This window comes from Micromys minutus, assembly GCF_963924665.1.
Source record: "Micromys minutus genome assembly, chromosome: 25".
NCBI classification, from domain to species: Eukaryota; Metazoa; Chordata; class Mammalia; order Rodentia; family Muridae; genus Micromys; species Micromys minutus.
Window position 1 is genome coordinate 2,713,306 of NC_137960.1, and position 15,504 is coordinate 2,728,809.

Below are 15,504 nucleotides of genomic sequence, written 5' to 3' on the forward strand. Positions count from 1 at the left end.
TTATGTTGTTGTTGGGGGGTGGGGCTAGTTTTTTTTTAAAACATGGTTTCTTTATGTAGTCCTGGATGTCCTGGAACTAGCTCTGTAGAGCAGGTTGGCCTGGATCTCAAAGAGATCTGGCTCTTCACTGCCTGGCTTACTGTCACACTTTATCCACCATCCTTTACTGGGTGTAGAGGCTGGCTGCGAAGACGATGTCCCTCCGGAGCAAGGTGGCCGCTGTCTCCATCTTGGCACCCAGCACAGGCTCTCCGACCAGACGGGCCGCTCCTCGAAGTGAGCGACACATCTCAGCCAGTCGCTGGATGCAGCGGACAACCAGGCCTTCAGGGGTCCCTGAGAGCCCTGCCAACTCGGAGAAGGGCTATGGGAAGAGCAGGGTGAAGACAAAATGTGCCAAGCCGAGGTGACCTCTCCCAGCCACCTACCAAACCCCGGTACTTACCATGCCCCGAGCCCACTCGTACACAACCTCGACCAGACCGAAGTTCAGCTCTCCCACAAACTCCTCCACCGTCTGGTTCAGGCCACAGGCCACCTGAACCTCACCAATCCGCTTGGCCACAGCTTTCACGCGTTCTACACCCTGCAGAGGAGGGAGGAAGGGTAAAGACCTCCGGCCATGCACACTGGGAGGCACGTACCAGGACTGAGAAGAGGGTGGCCCCTACCTGTTTCAGGCTGCTCGGGAGCTGATCTCCAGGGTCTCCGGGGCTCTGACACACCAGGCCAGAGAGCAGAGCTGCGATTTCCTCTGGCCGCAGAGCGCTCAGTGCATTGTCAAACATGAGTTCAGTAAGGAGCAGCTCATGGCTGCTCATGGCGCAGGCCACTCGGCCTGCCAGCTTCACCGTGCCAGCTTCATCCACATAGCCCAGGGTCCGGAGCACCTGCACAGAGGTGGGGAGCGTTGGAGAGCCTGCTGTCCCCCTGAGCTTTCCTAACCTCACACCCCCATCCTGCCCTTTTACCTCTACACGCTGGTGGTACTCAGGGAGCAGCAACAGCGACTGGTCGGACAGGAGGAAGTGCAGCCTCTCCATTTCCTTCTGAATCTGCATCCGCTCCCGCAGCTTCATGTACTGAGAAAAGCCACAGCAGTGACCCTTAGTCCCCTCACCCTCAGGAGTGCTCTGGGCATAGGGTTGAGGGAGGAGGCGCTGCCTCCGCTTATGAGCTACCTGAGCAGGAAACCGGGGGCTGTGCACACACTGAGCCCCTCGGACCAGCTCCTCCAGCTTCCGGGCCCGGAGCCCACCTTCTACCACTGCCACATCCTTGAGTTGCAGATCGTTGATAGGGTCAAGGGTTGGGGGACCTGCTGGATAGGCCTGAGCCAGACGCAGCAGCTCCTGAACAGCAGTGGTCACAGCCGCGAGGGGAGGATCCTTCCTGAAGGGGAAACAGATTTTGATCTGAGCCAAGAGGTTTTACCACAGGAGTCTCCCCTCAGGCTGAGGAAGCATCTCCAATACCCCATATTTCAGGGTCCCTTTTTAACTACAGGAGACTCCCTCAGGCTGAGGAAGCACCTCCAATACCCCGTTTCATGATCCCCTTTTTACATATTAATGGTACACCCCATTCCCTGGGAAAAGTCTCCCTAAGTCTCTGACCTGAATTTTGGTTGCTGCCTTTTGCTAAAGTCTTCAGAGATCTTCTCCCCATTCACCCGGAGCACTTTGGTAGAGATAGCAGCCACATCTCCTGGCTGGAGCTTGGCCACAGTGTGCTCACAGGGTCCTGGAAAGTAACTTAGGTCAGGCTTCGCCATAGTCCAGGCATCTTGTTCACACTATCAGGAAGCCAGTGCCTGGCTCTCACCTTCAGGCAGGAACAGCTTGAAGCCTACAAGGTCTTCTGGGTAGGGCACATCTGGAGTGGCTGGCCCCTTGTCCCTTGGGTTCTCAGACACAACAGGCTTATCACACAAGACCAGTGTTGTAAATACCCTGCTGGTGGAGTTTGAGGAGACCTATAGGAGGCAGAAAGTCCAAGACAGGCTTCGGGACACACACACAGAACCCTTGAGCTATGGAGGGATGGCCATGCCAAGCAAGTAGAACAGCTTCTTGGTGGCCAGGCACAGGGACAAAGTGGTTACAAGAGGGAAAATGAGCACACCAGAGTCATAACGTGCTTGACCCAACAGTTAGACAGTGCCAACCCCTCGTCCTCACCTGCAGGATCACACCCAATGCGTTGTGATGCTCCTCATTCTTCACAACGACCACCCTTCCCACTGAGAGAGATTTCAGCCCATTTACAGACTCCATAATGCGTTGCTGGAGAACAGGACAGGGACGTGGCTAAGTTTAGGAGCCCAGTGTGACCCACTGCCCTGTCTCCACATCCCACTCACTCACCTGGATCATGTTCCGGGTCTCCATCAGCTCCTCCGCCCAACTGTAATACTCGGGCAGGTCAGCCAACTGACCGGTCACATCAGGCTCCTCCAAAGCCCCCAGCCTCTTGGTGAGGTCAGCCAGAGCCTGCTCATGGGCCTGAGCACAAGCAGAGGTTAAGACAAGTCTGCCAGCTCTGCCTGCACATCCCACCACACTGCACACTACCCCGTCCCAGCATGCTGTCCCACCAGCTGTGCTGCTCACCGCGACCTCACCTTGCTGTCCTTGCGGGATGGGAACTCTGAGAAGCTCCTCTTCATCATGTCTTCCACTCTGAGGGCGTCCACCCGCAGCAGGTTGAGGATCATGGTGTATGTGAGGCGGAACTGGGACTGAAGCTGGGACGGTTTCCCCTGGAAACCAAGTGAGCGACCTGTGCTCCCCAGCCTGTGCTCTGTGCTCTGTGCTCCCCAGCCTGTCCTATGGTCCTGGCTATGCAGCAATGGGACCTTAGCCAATACCCTGCTCACCTCAGTGACTTAAGGGAACAAGATGAAAGACAGGGACTCTTAAGATCCTCATCAGGCACAATACCCACAGTGGTAATAAAAGAGAGGAGGTGGTATCCCCCTTGGACTTGCTCCTTTTCTCTGTTTTTGTCTCTCAAAACAGGGTTTCTCTGGGCAGCCCTGTCCTGGAACTCATTCTGTAGACCAAGCTGGCCTCGAACTCAGAACTGCCTGCATATGCCTTCCAAGTTCTGAGACTAAAGGTGTGTGCCACCACTGCCCAGCTGAACTTGCTCACTTTTAACCTGACTCCTCCCAGGCAAAATGAAAACACCAGAAGAGAGAAGACGGCTGGGCTGAGGGACCTGGCGCTGTGGCTGCGCCGGGCTCCGCTTCACACCACTTTCACTCACCATCATCATGCGGTGCAGATCTGCCATCTCGGGCACTCGGCCCTTACAGAGAAGGATGACGGTGCCTGTGGGGTCCAGGCCCCTCCGGCCTGCCCGGCCTGCCATCTGCACGTACTCCCCAGGCAGCAGGTCCCGGAAGGTAGAGCCATCATGTTTGCGCATGGAGTCAAACACCACTGTCCTTGCTGGCATGTTTACCCCCATGGCAAAAGTCTCAGTGGCAAACAAGACCTGGGACAGAGTGGGAGACTGGATGAACAAAGCGACTCGGTACCCAGCTCTAGCACAGCTCACACAGCTGGAGCTGTGGGTTCTTCCTTCCACCCTTTCAGCCCCTAACACTAGATAAGACAGAAGGATAGAGGGGAAAGGAAGGAGGTCCCTGAATAAAGTCAAGGGCCATAAAGGGGGCAGACATTATCATCAGACTACTTCCGGCCGATTAGGGGCATCGAGCTCCTTGGGGCCAGTTTGGTCTTCGCTGTCAGAATATCTGATTTCTTCATGTTGCTTCTTCTTTACACACGGCTACTTAAACTACAACCAACAACCCACCACTTCTCCCAGAGCCCTGGCATCTATCTACCCTCTGAGAAGTTCCCAGAATTTCGAACTCCACACAATCGCAGAAACTATCTGCAGCTGACAAAACCACGCCCCTGGTAGAGCAGGAGGCAGATCACAGTCAGCTGCTGTGGACGAGCTGCAGCAGCCCCACATCCCACACCTGGGATTAAAACGAAACACATTTTTATATTTCCGTGTTTTTTAAAGAAGCCAAAGTTCCAAAATTTTCACTACACACCACCGTGGAGCCGGGTCTCGGGTCTCAGATCACTGTCTGCAGGACTCTGTTTACCAGGAAGGCTGGCAGTGCAGGCGTCGTCACTTCGAGAGAGGCAGGGGATGTGCCTCTGTAAGGATCACCCCCTACATTACCTAGCCACTGTCCCGGGGAAGGACATCCCTGCTCCATAGGCCAGCCTTCCATCCCTGGTCGAGGCTTGAGGTCTGAGCCCCGCCATCATAAACAGGACTGTAGAGAACAAGGCAGATGCGCATGTTCCCTGAGAGGGTAGAACTTTGTGTACTAGACTTAATTTGGTTAACCAGTGCCAAGGTGGAAAGGCCACAACAGTACACGGTGCAGTCAAATGCAGCCATCCCAGCTACTGCACAGCTGTCTCCACAGCACTTCAGCTCACGTCTCTATTACTGACTCTTCCTATGCTTGCCAGCTGTGGAGGTTTCCTCTCAGCCCAGTTATGCTGCATCACATACGGGCCTGTTTAGGTTAAGACAAGAATCCTAGAGTTCAGCAAGGTTATGGAGCTGAGATTCAAACCCAGGGAGCCTAGATCCAGAACCCAGGTTCTTAACCACTGCACTGTCCTGCCTAAGTCCTGGCCCTTCTACCCTGGGCCTCTTGCCCACCCTGCTCACCTTGACCAGGCCCCGGCTGAAAAGCATCTCCACAATCTCCTTAAGGATGGGCAGAATGCCACTGTGGTGCACACCCAGGCCTCGGCGAAGGAGCTCTGACATGTGGAGGACCTGCGGGGGCGAGGAGGGAGGAGAGGGCAGTGGTCAGAGAAGGTGTAGAAGGACCCTCAGCAGGAAAAGCAGGTCTCAGACCACCACATCCCTACCTGTGTCTACAGAGACATACCTGGGGCAGCTGTCGGTCGGAGCCTCGGAGCCGTGCGAGGCAGCGCTGCAGAAAGAGGTGGATCTCGCTCTTCTCCGAGCTCGTCGTGAGGTCTAGAGAGGTGAGGCCGGAAGCCTGCTCATCACAGCGGCCTCGGGAGAAGGTGAACACCACAACTGGCAACTGGGCCCGGGTCCGGAGGGAAGCCAGCAAGGACAGGTACACCCCACGGTCCTGAGGGAGGCGGGGAGGGGACAGAGCTTACGTGGAGCTGGTGAAGTCATGTTCAAGTCAGGTTTACCTGGATCAGGACACAGACCTCAAGTCCACTCCCTCCCCGCAGGGACCAGGGCTGAAAGAAGGGGATGGGACACACAGGCTTTGGCAGCCCTCACCTGTGCAGGCCCACCCTGGTGCGTGGGCTGCTTGGCCCCGAAGGTCTGGGCGTGCTTGCTCATCCTCTCTTTCTTGGCCTCCACTGCGGCGTAGTACCTGAGCACAGGGTGGAGGCGTGAGCCCCCCGCCCAGGCCCAGCCACTACTCCCAGCCCTGAACTTACCCCTTGGTGTGGAAGGCCCCTCGGGAGTCCAGCAGCAGGAAGAGCTCGCCCTGTGTCTTGGGGCTGTTTCCTGTGAAGAGATAGTGCTCCAGGGGGACAGGACGGGCAACCGTGCTGATCACATAGATCTGCCGCTGCTTCAGCCGCCTGCAGGGAGAGGGCAGTTTCTTCTGAGGCTCAGAATGAGGAGCCAGGAGCCGCAACTTCTGCTCCCACTGGTTCAAGGCCCGACCTCTGCTCTGTCCCTTCCTCCTTTAGGACATGAGTGTGCCTGTCCTTGCCCAGAAGGATGGCTCCCACCGTCCCATCTCAGCATGCAAAACATGTTCTGGGCCATCCAGGCGGTGCTGTTTCCTGTCTCCATACCCTGACCCCTGTCCTCACTGAGCTCCCCAACCCCATGGGAGGAACACTACAGTCCTCCTCACTCAAGCACCCAGGATACAGGTCTCACCCAATCCAGTCAGCAAACTCCAGGGCGTTGGGGACCGTGGCGCTCAGAAGGATGATGGAGACGTGCTCAGGGAGCATGATGAGCACTTCCTCCCACACGACCCCTCGCTGCACACACATGGGGAGGCCAGTCAGCGAGTGGTCTCACGTCGGGGCAGAGGGCGGTAAGGCCTTCAGGGTATGTGGGACAGAAGACCCCACGTTCACCCAGCACTCGCCTCAGCATCGTTGATATAGTGGACTTCGTCAAAGATGACCCACTCCAGGTCTCGGATGACATCTGAGCCACTGTAGAGCATGGAGCTGGGGAGAGGAAGCTCAGACTCACTCACTCACTCCGGGCAGCTCTGTCTCTACCCTACCCATAACCCCCCTAGGAGACAGACCCTTCTCTCACCGAAGGATCTCTGTGGTCATGATGAGGCAGGAGGCCTCTGGGTGCAGCTGCACATCCCCCGTGAGGAGCCCCACGTCCCCGAATGTGTTTCGGAAGTCCCGAAACTTCTGGTTGCTCAGGGCTTTGATAGGAGAAGTGTAGATGGTACTAGAGATGGGGTGTAAAGTCAGCCAATCTTTTCTCAGACTTACAGGTGGGGCACCCTGCCTTCCACTTGGAGCCCTCCCAAGGCTTGTGTCCTGTACACCACTAATGACCCTCGACTCCTCCTTCATAGCACCATCCTTTCCTAAATTAGCCCAGGTCTTCTCTCTTCCCCTCTTCTCTGCTAGACTTGTTCATTTCTCTTTGAATCCCCATCTCAGCCTCTCTCCTGAACCTCATGTCTACAGGGTAAGGCAGAGGGGTGGGAGGAGAAGCGAGGTCCAGAAAGGATGCAGGAGAAAGGCAAGCTGACTGATGGAGGGCAGGCTGAGGCATGTGTACCGGGTCATGTGCTTCTGGGCCAGGGCAATGGCATATTCGGCCACCACTGTCTTCCCAGCAGATGTGTGAGCTGCAACAAAGACAGAGTCATGCTGCTCCAAGTGCAGGATGGCCTGCTTCTGAAACACATCTGGCTCAAACGCCCACTGTGTGAAAGAAACGAACAGGGCTGCAGGGAGGCGCCTCTCTGCCTCATAGGCATACAGGGTAAAGAGGAAAAGGCCAGTGTAGGGCTGGGACTGAGGCACAAAACGGGCCTGGAAGGTATGTGGCCTCTGGCAAAGAGAGGACAAGGCTGGGCTCAGCTGAGGGGCATGGTCAGGTCGACCCAGAGGTGGAGTGAAGCCTGGGCACAGTACCTGGAAGGCTGGCTGAGGGATGAGACGGTAAAAATCACCCACGGGGGAGGTGACGTCCACAGGCACAGCCCACTGTTCCTGAGGTGGAGGTTTGGGAGGCTCCAGGGTGGATACAACTGTGGAAGCTTCCTGGAGAAGTTGGGTAGGAGGGATGGAGGTAGAGCCAGAGAGCTCGTGCCCCAGTACTGCCCCTCACTGTTACCCTCAAAGCCAACCCGGACCTCAGAACCCCTTCTTACTTGCCTCCACCACTGGTAACTACCAACCTTCAACACTAGATCCTCCAAGCTGCTTGCTCGGACCAAGGGAGTACTGGAGGAGGAGGCTGAGGCGGGGTCCCCTCTGGGACCTCCTGCTGCCTCTCCCTCACCCTCATCTCCTCCACTCAGATCTAGAGGCTCCAGCAGGCGACTGAGGCTGAGCAAACCTGGCACAGGAGCTGGGTGATCTGAGGAACAACAGCCACCCTGTCACAAGTCACACATCTGTGGGAGCAGGGCACCCCTACAAACCCTTCTCCAACTTACCTTTGGGGGCAAAATCCACCCCTTTCTTGAAGCCAGGTGGGACAGTGAGAAGATCTGAAGGATGAGAACCGAGAGGCCGCATTGGCCACTGCCCAGCTGTTGTGTGAACTGTACATCACATGGACACAGACGGTCGCAGTATTCTGCTGTGTGCATGGTGGAGGTGGCCATTTTTTTTTTAAGAGCTACTATGGAGAAAATCTTTTCTTCCTTGGGGATAAGAAGAATCCTTTCCCTGATATGGACCACCTCACCTTTCTCAAAGTCTATCTCCTCCTCGGCTTCCTCCCGAGTACTCAGATCAGTTATGCTGGGCTCGTCCATCCCGCCTGGGGAAATAAGAGAATTCGGTGTCAGCAGCAACCTGTTCCCTAGACACAAAGGTTCTCCCTTATACCACCACCAAAGATTACTGTTCTGGCCTTACCTGGCCAGAAAGGGTACTGTGTTGGATTGCCCCATAGCGACTGGGAGGCTGGCCCTGGAGGCCGGCGAAGGGACAAGGAGGTTGTGGCAGACAGGTTTGTGTTCTCCAGCAGGACCTGAGACAAGAGGTTGGACAACCAGTAAGACCAAGCCTCCTTCTGATCATTTTTCCCAGTTTCTTGTGGTCTGGCCTCTCACCTCCTTATAGCCCAGTATATGGCCGGTGGTTGGGTGTCTCTGGGCCTGAAGGTCTGATGGGACTGGAGCCCCCAGAGCAGCCAGAAGCGACCAGGGATCCGTCTTCCTCTGCCATTTTCTGGAGAGAAGGAACAGAATTTTGGAGTCTTCTTTCTCCTCATCCCTGCTTCCTTCTGTTCGTTCATCCCCCAGTCTGGGCCACTGCAGATTTCTCACCTAGCTGAGTGCTCTACTCCGTGTAGAGGAAGCCAGGCTGGAGACGACAGAAACAACTGCTCTGCTTCCTGGCATAGATCTGGGGCACATGGAGGGAGGCCATGGGGAAGCTGGGACAAGGACGAGATAAGAAGCATTAAGTTGAGGGCTGCAGACATTGCTCAGTGGTTAGAGCACTGGTTGCTCTTCCAGAGGTCCTGAGTTCAAATCCCAGCAACCACATGGTGGCTCACAACCATCTGTAACGGGATCTGATGCCCTCTTCTGGTGTGTCTGAGGACAGCTGCAGTGTACTCAGATACAAAATAAGTAAATAAAGGATAACGTGTAGACAAAAGAGGCGATGGAATTTGTGTTTAGATCCAATGGTAGATGTCCCCAGGATACCAACACTAAGGTAAATTATGGATTTCAGACACAGCAATGTGCATTTTTATTTTGAAATAGGATCTCATGAAACCCAGGTTTGCTTCCAACTTGATATATGGATGTGTGTTCTTCCTGTTATAATAACCCCAACCATAAAATGATTTCACTGCTACTTATTAACTGTAATTTTGCTACTGCTATGAACCATACTGTAAATATCTGATGTGTAAATATCCGAAATGTGACCCCTGTGAAAGGGTCATTCTACCCCCAAATGGGTGGCGAATCACAGACTGAGAATCCCTAGGCTAAATCACCCTGCCAGTCTTAAATTTTCTGCTTCTTCTGTTTTTGGTCTCACTATGTAGCCCTGGCTGGCCTGGAACTTGGTATGTAGATCAAACCGGCCTCAGTTCAAGAGATCTGCCAACCTCTGCCTCCCAGGTGCTGGGATTAAGGGTGTTAGCCACACCCTTCAGATTCAGGAGTTTAAAAGCCAAATGCCCTGAGGTGTAGACAGAAAGGACCTCCAAGGAGGAAAGATCCGCGTGAAGGGGCAGCTGAGAGCTAGTGTCTCCGGCACTCCCTGCTCTCAGTAGGGTGGGCTCTGTCCAGCACGAGCCGGAGGGGCAGGGGTGGGGCAAGGTGACAGTGTCCAGGTGTCAAGCTAGACTCTCCGGTGAGCAGAATGGAATTTCTGTTAGGCCCACAGGTCAAAGGTGAGAGTCAAAAGTCACTCACAGTACTCTCTGGAGGCCCTGGCACGTTCAGCAGCTCCCAACGGCCAGTGCACCCCACTTCCAGAGCTCGAAGGGGCAAGTTCAGGGGATCTGGGGGAGGCAGCACTACGGAGGAAAGGTCACAGGTTAAAAGCCAGAAGTCATTTCTGTCTACTATTCCGTTCTGCTCCCCTCCCCTCCCCCTCACCTAGGCGCTCGGTCTCCATCATCCTGGAGCCGCGGCAGCCGCAGGGCAGCCCGGAAACTCAGAGTAACCTCGGAGTGGGCCCCGCCCCTAGAAGGGCGGAAGTTGAAATGACTTCCGACACGCCCCCTCCTCCACCACTCCCGGCCGGGAGCGTGGGCGAGCGCGGCGCGGAAGCCGGACTGGGAGCCGGGCAAGACCGGGCGGAAGTCGCTGCGACTCGCCGCCTTGGTTACCGCGTGTCCCGCCCCTTTACGTCATCGCCGCGAGCCCGCGCGCAGCAGCCCGCGCGGCGGCGCCGGAGACCGCGGGCCCGGGCGCCGCCCCCTCAGGTGAGGGCTTCGTCTCACATCCTTCGCGCCTTCCCCGCGCGGCCCCTGGTTCTTCTTCCTCCTCCTCTGGTTGCCCAGATAGCGCTGCGCGGGCCCTGCCGCCTTCTCTGCCCACCGGACCCCGAGGTTGGCTGACCTAACCCCATTGGGCATGGGGGTCGGGAGCCATCGCCTTGGCGTCGCAGGGAGTGCTTTCCCTTCTCCGGGCTGAGGTACCCCAAGGCTCTAGTGTCTGGACCTTGGACACAGGCGGGAATGCCGGTTGATTACAGTGAACAGGAGGCTGGACAAGCAGCCTCGGAGAAACAAGGGGTTAGGAAAAGGCCAGAGGCTGGAGTAGGCGGGCCTGGAGGTTGGGGTGCATTCAGGATGGACGCAAGTTGGACGACGTGTGAATTTTGAATGGTGACAGTAGAGAATGATGTCTTGGGTTCTGCCCTTGAACCAGGAGCCAACATGTTGGTGATACCTCCGGGGCTGAGTGAAGAGGAAGAGGCACTGCAGAAGAAATTCAACAAACTCAAGAAAAAGGTAAGGGAGTAGAGCGTAGTGGCCCAGCTTTTCCAGACTCTGAGGACACCTGGAGTGAGTGTGAGGTGAAGGGAGTTCTCAGTGGAGTCCAGTCCTGGTTTGAACCCTCTCTCGTTTCTGGTCATCCCCCAGGGAATTATTTTTCCTGTGGTTTTAGTGCCACCCAAGAACTGGAGAATGTTACATTTGGATTCGCAGTAACATCTGGAGCCTTGTGAACCATCAGATGACCAAATTAATGCAGCCTTCCTGTCAGCTCTGCCTCCCTCCCTCTGCCTTTAGATAGGACTTAAGTCTCATCTCTTGACACCCCACCCCTGCCTCAGGCAGGGTCTCACACTTAGCCCAGGCTGGACTGAAAATACCCAGCTTTGGGTAGCCTGGAATAGTTCAGCCTCACCTCTGACTTCTGTGCTATTTACACTGCAAAACATTTGTCAAGTCTGTCAATGGTTTCTTCCTTCCTCCCTCGCTCTTTCACTTCGTCCCACCCCCACTCCTCGGCAGGATCTCAGTATGTGGCTGGGTTGGGTGTTTTTTTCAACTCCTGGGCTCCTGTGATCTTCCTCCCTCAGCTTCTCTCAGGAAGTGGAGCTATAGGTGTGTGACACCATCCTCAGCACCCTCCTCTGAGTAATTTCTCAGTTACTCCTGCACATCAGCACCTCGGGACAGGGTTTTTTGCTTTGCTGTTTTGGTGGCTCACTTGATCCATCGAAAACAGAGGTTTCATATCGTGTATAGAACAGAGCCCTGAAATATCAACTTAGCATAGGTGTCAAAAGAGACAGAATTGTTTTCTCTTAAAACATACTTTCCAAGACGTGCTCTGCATTTTTACCACTTCCATTTCTTTGTCTAAAGTCTCTTTTCTGTCTGTGATGGGCAGTTCTGCCAGGTCTCAGTTTAGTGGCCACTCATGCATCTGAAAGTGTTGCTTGTGTTCAGCCGGGAGTGATCAGTGCCTTTGATTATTCTTGACTGTCGTCTGACCGTTGTTTCCTGGATTCTGGGTTTCCTAAAGGTGGGAACTATATATGTGTTTTGATTCTTCATGGCCTCATGAAACATGCAAAAGATGGGTGGATAAAATCCCCAAGGGTGACATTCAGGGCTTATTTGCAGCTTATGTGGTAGGGCTTAGGTGTTTTTTGGTTGTCAATTTCCAAATTGTGAGACTGGAAAGCCTTTGGACACCATGGTTTGGTTAGGTATGTGGGCTTTGTGATGACATGGAGGCAGGACAAACCACTCCAGGACCAAGATGCCACACGCACTGGCCCAGCAGTCACGCTCCTCAGAGACCAGTCCCTCAGATGACAAACCTCTCTTCTCACCGACCTCTCTCCTTTCCAGAAAAAGGCATTGCTGGCTCTGAAGAAGCAAAGCAACAGTGGTACAGCGAGCCAGGGTGGCGTCAAACGCTGTAAGTGATAGAGACCGGGAGTCCATGGGGCCACCCTCCACAGCCAGCATAATGCCTTTCTCCCCTCCCCCTCCCTTTCTCCTCAGCACTGTCAGAGCAGCCTGTGGTGGACACTGCCACAGCAACGGAACAGGCCAAACAGCTGGTGAAGTCAGGAGCCATCAGTGCCATCAAGGCTGAAACTAAGAACTCAGGCTTCAAACGCTCTCGGACCCTGGAAGGGAAGTTAAAGGTGAGCACACAGAAGGATTGTCTGGAGCACCCCGTGTCAGCTGGGAGGGGGTTGGTCATGCATGATGGGGAAGTCATGCATGTTCACATATGATCAAGCTGTGCTGTTCTGAGGTGAAGGGTGTTTCTCTACTCCTACTCTTGTTCCTTGAGTCAGGGTCTGACTACTCATGAACTCAAGTGATGCTCTGGCTTCCGTCTCAAAAAAAGTAGTGTTTGCCACCACAGCCCACTGGAGTGCTAGGTTATTACAGAGAAACCTAGGGGATGCCTGCTCTCCTTTCCACATTTGTGCATCTTGGATTGAAGGAAGGTTTGAGTAAACCAAACCACTTACTTAAAAAAACAACACATCAGAGGACATGGTGGCACGCACCTTTAATCCCAACACTTGGAGCAGATGGGCCGAGAGCTCTAATTTCAAGGACAGCCTGGTCTACAGAGCAAGTTCAGGATAGCCAGGGCTACACAGAGAAGCCCTATCTCGAAAAACCAATCAACCAAAAAGACTAGCACATCATCATAAAGAAGTGTAACAGGAGCAAAAGAGAAGCCGAGGAGAGAGGGAAGCAAGCGTTCTCCTTGTCTACACTAACATGGCTATCTACCCCTTTCCAGGACCCAGAGAAGGGGCCTGTCCCCACTTTCCAGCCGTTCCAGAGGAGCATGTCTGCTGATGAGGACCTGCAGGAGGTAATGGTTTCTGCGGGGCTGGGATTGGGGACAACAAGAGACCTACTCTGGCACCTGGGAATAATTTTAATTGTTCTCCGTCTTCTCTCTCCCCCCAGCCATCCAGACGTCCCCAGAGGAAATCTCTGTATGAAAGGTTAGAGAGAGCACCGTGTGGTGTGGGGCCAGAGGCTAGAGTGACTGCAGAGTTGAGGGCTGGAGTGGAAGGAGCCAACTGCAGAGGCAGTGTTAACCCCACAAGGTCAGAACGCAGAGCCCCTTTGATCCTGACTGTAGTCTGCCTCTCCCAGCTTTGTGTCTTCTAGTGATCGGCTTCGGGAACTGGGACAAGATGGAGAAGAAGCAGAGGCCCCCGGGGCTGCTGATGGCCCGCCTCGAGGCTTTGACTGGAGCTATGAAGAACACGGTGGTGCCAGATCCTCAGCCTCCCCTCCCCGAAGCCGCAGCCGGGACCGAAGTCATGACCGGAACCGAGAAAAGGACCGCGACAAAGAGCGAGACAGAGACCGGGATCGAGACAGAGAACGAGACAAAGACAGAGAACGAGACCGGGAGCGGGATAGAGACAGAGACCGAGAGGGTCCTTTCCGCAGTGAGTGGTCTTGGCCACGGTTTAGGTGGGTCCTGCTAAGTAGAGGTGAGGCGAACCCAGTAATGACTGTGGTTCCCAACCCACAGGGTCAGACTCATTCCCCGAACGGAGGGCCCCTCGGAAGGGGAACACTCTGTATGTGTACGGAGAGGACATGACGCCCACCCTCCTCCGAGGGGCCTTCTCTCCCTTTGGAAATATCATTGACCTCTCCATGGACCCACCCAGAAAGTAAGGATGGACTTCCCGGGGAGGAAACTGCTTGGTCTCCAGCATGTGGGGACACTGGGTCCATGGAGCCCCCTGACTCTGCTTTCTCTCACCCAGCTGTGCCTTCGTCACCTACGAGAAGATGGAGTCTGCAGATCAGGCAGTTGCTGAGGTTGGGCTTCTCAGACGTTCCTCCCATCCCTCCTGTCATCCTCCTGCTTCTTCCTTACAATGCCTGCTTCTAGAGGAAACCTTTCTCCTGACTGAGAAAACCTTCATCCTCACTTTCCTGTTTGGTCTCCTCCCAGGGTGGCAGCACTGGTTGCGTGTAATGCCCATCCTCTGTCCCCTCCCTCTTGTCCCACAGCTCAATGGGACCCAGGTGGAATCTGTGCAGCTCAAAGTGAACATAGCCCGAAAACAGCCCATGCTGGACGCTGCTACTGGCAAATCTGTCTGGGGCTCCCTTGGTAAGGATGAGGCTCCTCCCTCTCCCTCCCTGCAGCACAGCACTTCCTGTTCCCTCTGCATCTTTGAGTTGCCTAAAGTGTCAAAGGTCAGGACCGGCAGAGAATTGCCAGGGTATCTGTCAGGTGAGGGAAGGAGAGCAGCTGAAAAGGTCCCTTTTCAGTTCAGGACAGCCAGGGTTACACAGAGAAATCTTGTTTTGAAAAGCCATTTAAAAAATAAAACAGGGTCCCCCAGCAGTGATTGTCACAGACAGGAAAGCAGGAGCCAGTGTGTCCTCCGTGAGCTGGAGCACTGTCTAAGCCACCTCAGGGAGACCAGGTGTGGGCATTCGGATTAGTGTTCTGTACATCTGGAACCATCAGACATGGGGATTTTGGAAGGAGAGAAAAGTGACCCAAGACTGGTTTAGAGAATCAAGAACGTTGGAAGGCTGGGCTCTACTGTCTGTGCCGAGCATACTTCCAGCAATCCTGGCTTGCTAGGCCCAATGGAATCTGCAGCAAAGGAATTGTGAAGGGTCCAAGCTGAGAGCAGCCCCAGAAACTCTGGGCTATGGACTGAGGCTCTGAGAAAGGTTTAAGACCAAAGAGGAGGCCTGCCTCTTAGCTCCACAGGGAATCCTTGGGTGGGATGAGGGAAGAAAAACTGAGCATTCAGGTTCAGAGAGATCCCCATGGGGTGGGCTGTGGAGTTTCTCAGTGTAGAGTTTCCCATTCTGCCTGAAACAAGATTTTTCTGGGGAAAGAGTAAGCAAAGTCCCTTCAGACACCAGGAAGGAACCAGAATTGACCAGTATACCAACAAGGCCACAGAAACATCTGATCTTTTAATTTCCATGTATTTCATGGTGTTAACATAGTCATGTCTAAACGTGTTAACATTCTGGATTTTCTAAGCCATGGTGAAGCTATGGCCACCAGAGGGCAGAGTAAGCCCTGGTGGGCCAGGGCCAGGGCTCTGGACCCCAGGTCTAATGCTGCTGCTGCTTCAGACCTTAACTGTCGCTTTCTCCCTCCTTAGCTGTCCAGAACAGCCCTAAGGGTTGCCACCGGGACAAGAGGACCCAGATTGTGTACAGTGACGATCTGTAGGAAACCTTGTGGATGGCTTCTAGGACATGAAGCTGGATTCCTTGTGCCTCATATGCCCCCAAGCTGGTCTCAGTAAAATCCTGGGGTAGAAGCTT

The 15,504-nt window shown here is 54.6% G+C and overlaps 2 protein-coding genes across 3 annotated transcripts; one reads left to right on the top strand and one right to left on the bottom strand.

Annotated features, from left to right (window-relative positions):
• Positions 1-8: 8 nt before the first annotated feature.
• On the bottom strand, positions 9-9,892 carry SKIC2 (SKI2 subunit of superkiller complex). Its single transcript, XM_080937598.1, has 28 exons — positions 9,836-9,892; positions 9,650-9,753; positions 8,540-8,649; positions 8,324-8,441; positions 8,127-8,241; positions 7,954-8,028; positions 7,700-7,753; positions 7,439-7,620; positions 7,173-7,301; positions 6,814-6,959; positions 6,328-6,474; positions 6,149-6,233; positions 5,932-6,038; positions 5,478-5,624; positions 5,314-5,410; positions 4,940-5,152; positions 4,714-4,824; positions 3,271-3,501; positions 2,624-2,761; positions 2,367-2,504; positions 2,181-2,285; positions 1,825-1,975; positions 1,617-1,743; positions 1,182-1,392; positions 972-1,082; positions 672-890; positions 446-586; positions 9-364 (listed from the first exon to the last, which is right to left on the bottom strand). Exons 1-28 carry the CDS (start codon positions 9,855-9,857, stop codon positions 164-166), a joined length of 3,735 nt encoding a protein of 1,244 aa, XP_080793724.1. The 5' UTR covers positions 9,858-9,892; the 3' UTR covers positions 9-163.
• Positions 9,893-10,108: 216 nt separating this feature from the next.
• On the top strand, positions 10,109-15,504 carry NELFE (negative elongation factor complex member E). Of its 2 annotated transcripts, none has more exons than XM_080938279.1 (11): positions 10,109-10,164; positions 10,613-10,695; positions 12,052-12,121; positions 12,208-12,353; positions 12,971-13,045; positions 13,144-13,181; positions 13,336-13,637; positions 13,724-13,868; positions 13,965-14,019; positions 14,215-14,317; positions 15,339-15,504. In XM_080938279.1, exons 2-11 carry the CDS (start codon positions 10,621-10,623, stop codon positions 15,407-15,409), a joined length of 1,080 nt encoding a protein of 359 aa, XP_080794405.1. In that variant the 5' UTR covers positions 10,109-10,164; positions 10,613-10,620; the 3' UTR covers positions 15,410-15,504. The 2 variants fall into 2 exon arrangements, with proteins under 2 accessions (XP_080794405.1, XP_080794406.1); XM_080938280.1 differs by having other exon boundaries at positions 10,160-10,290.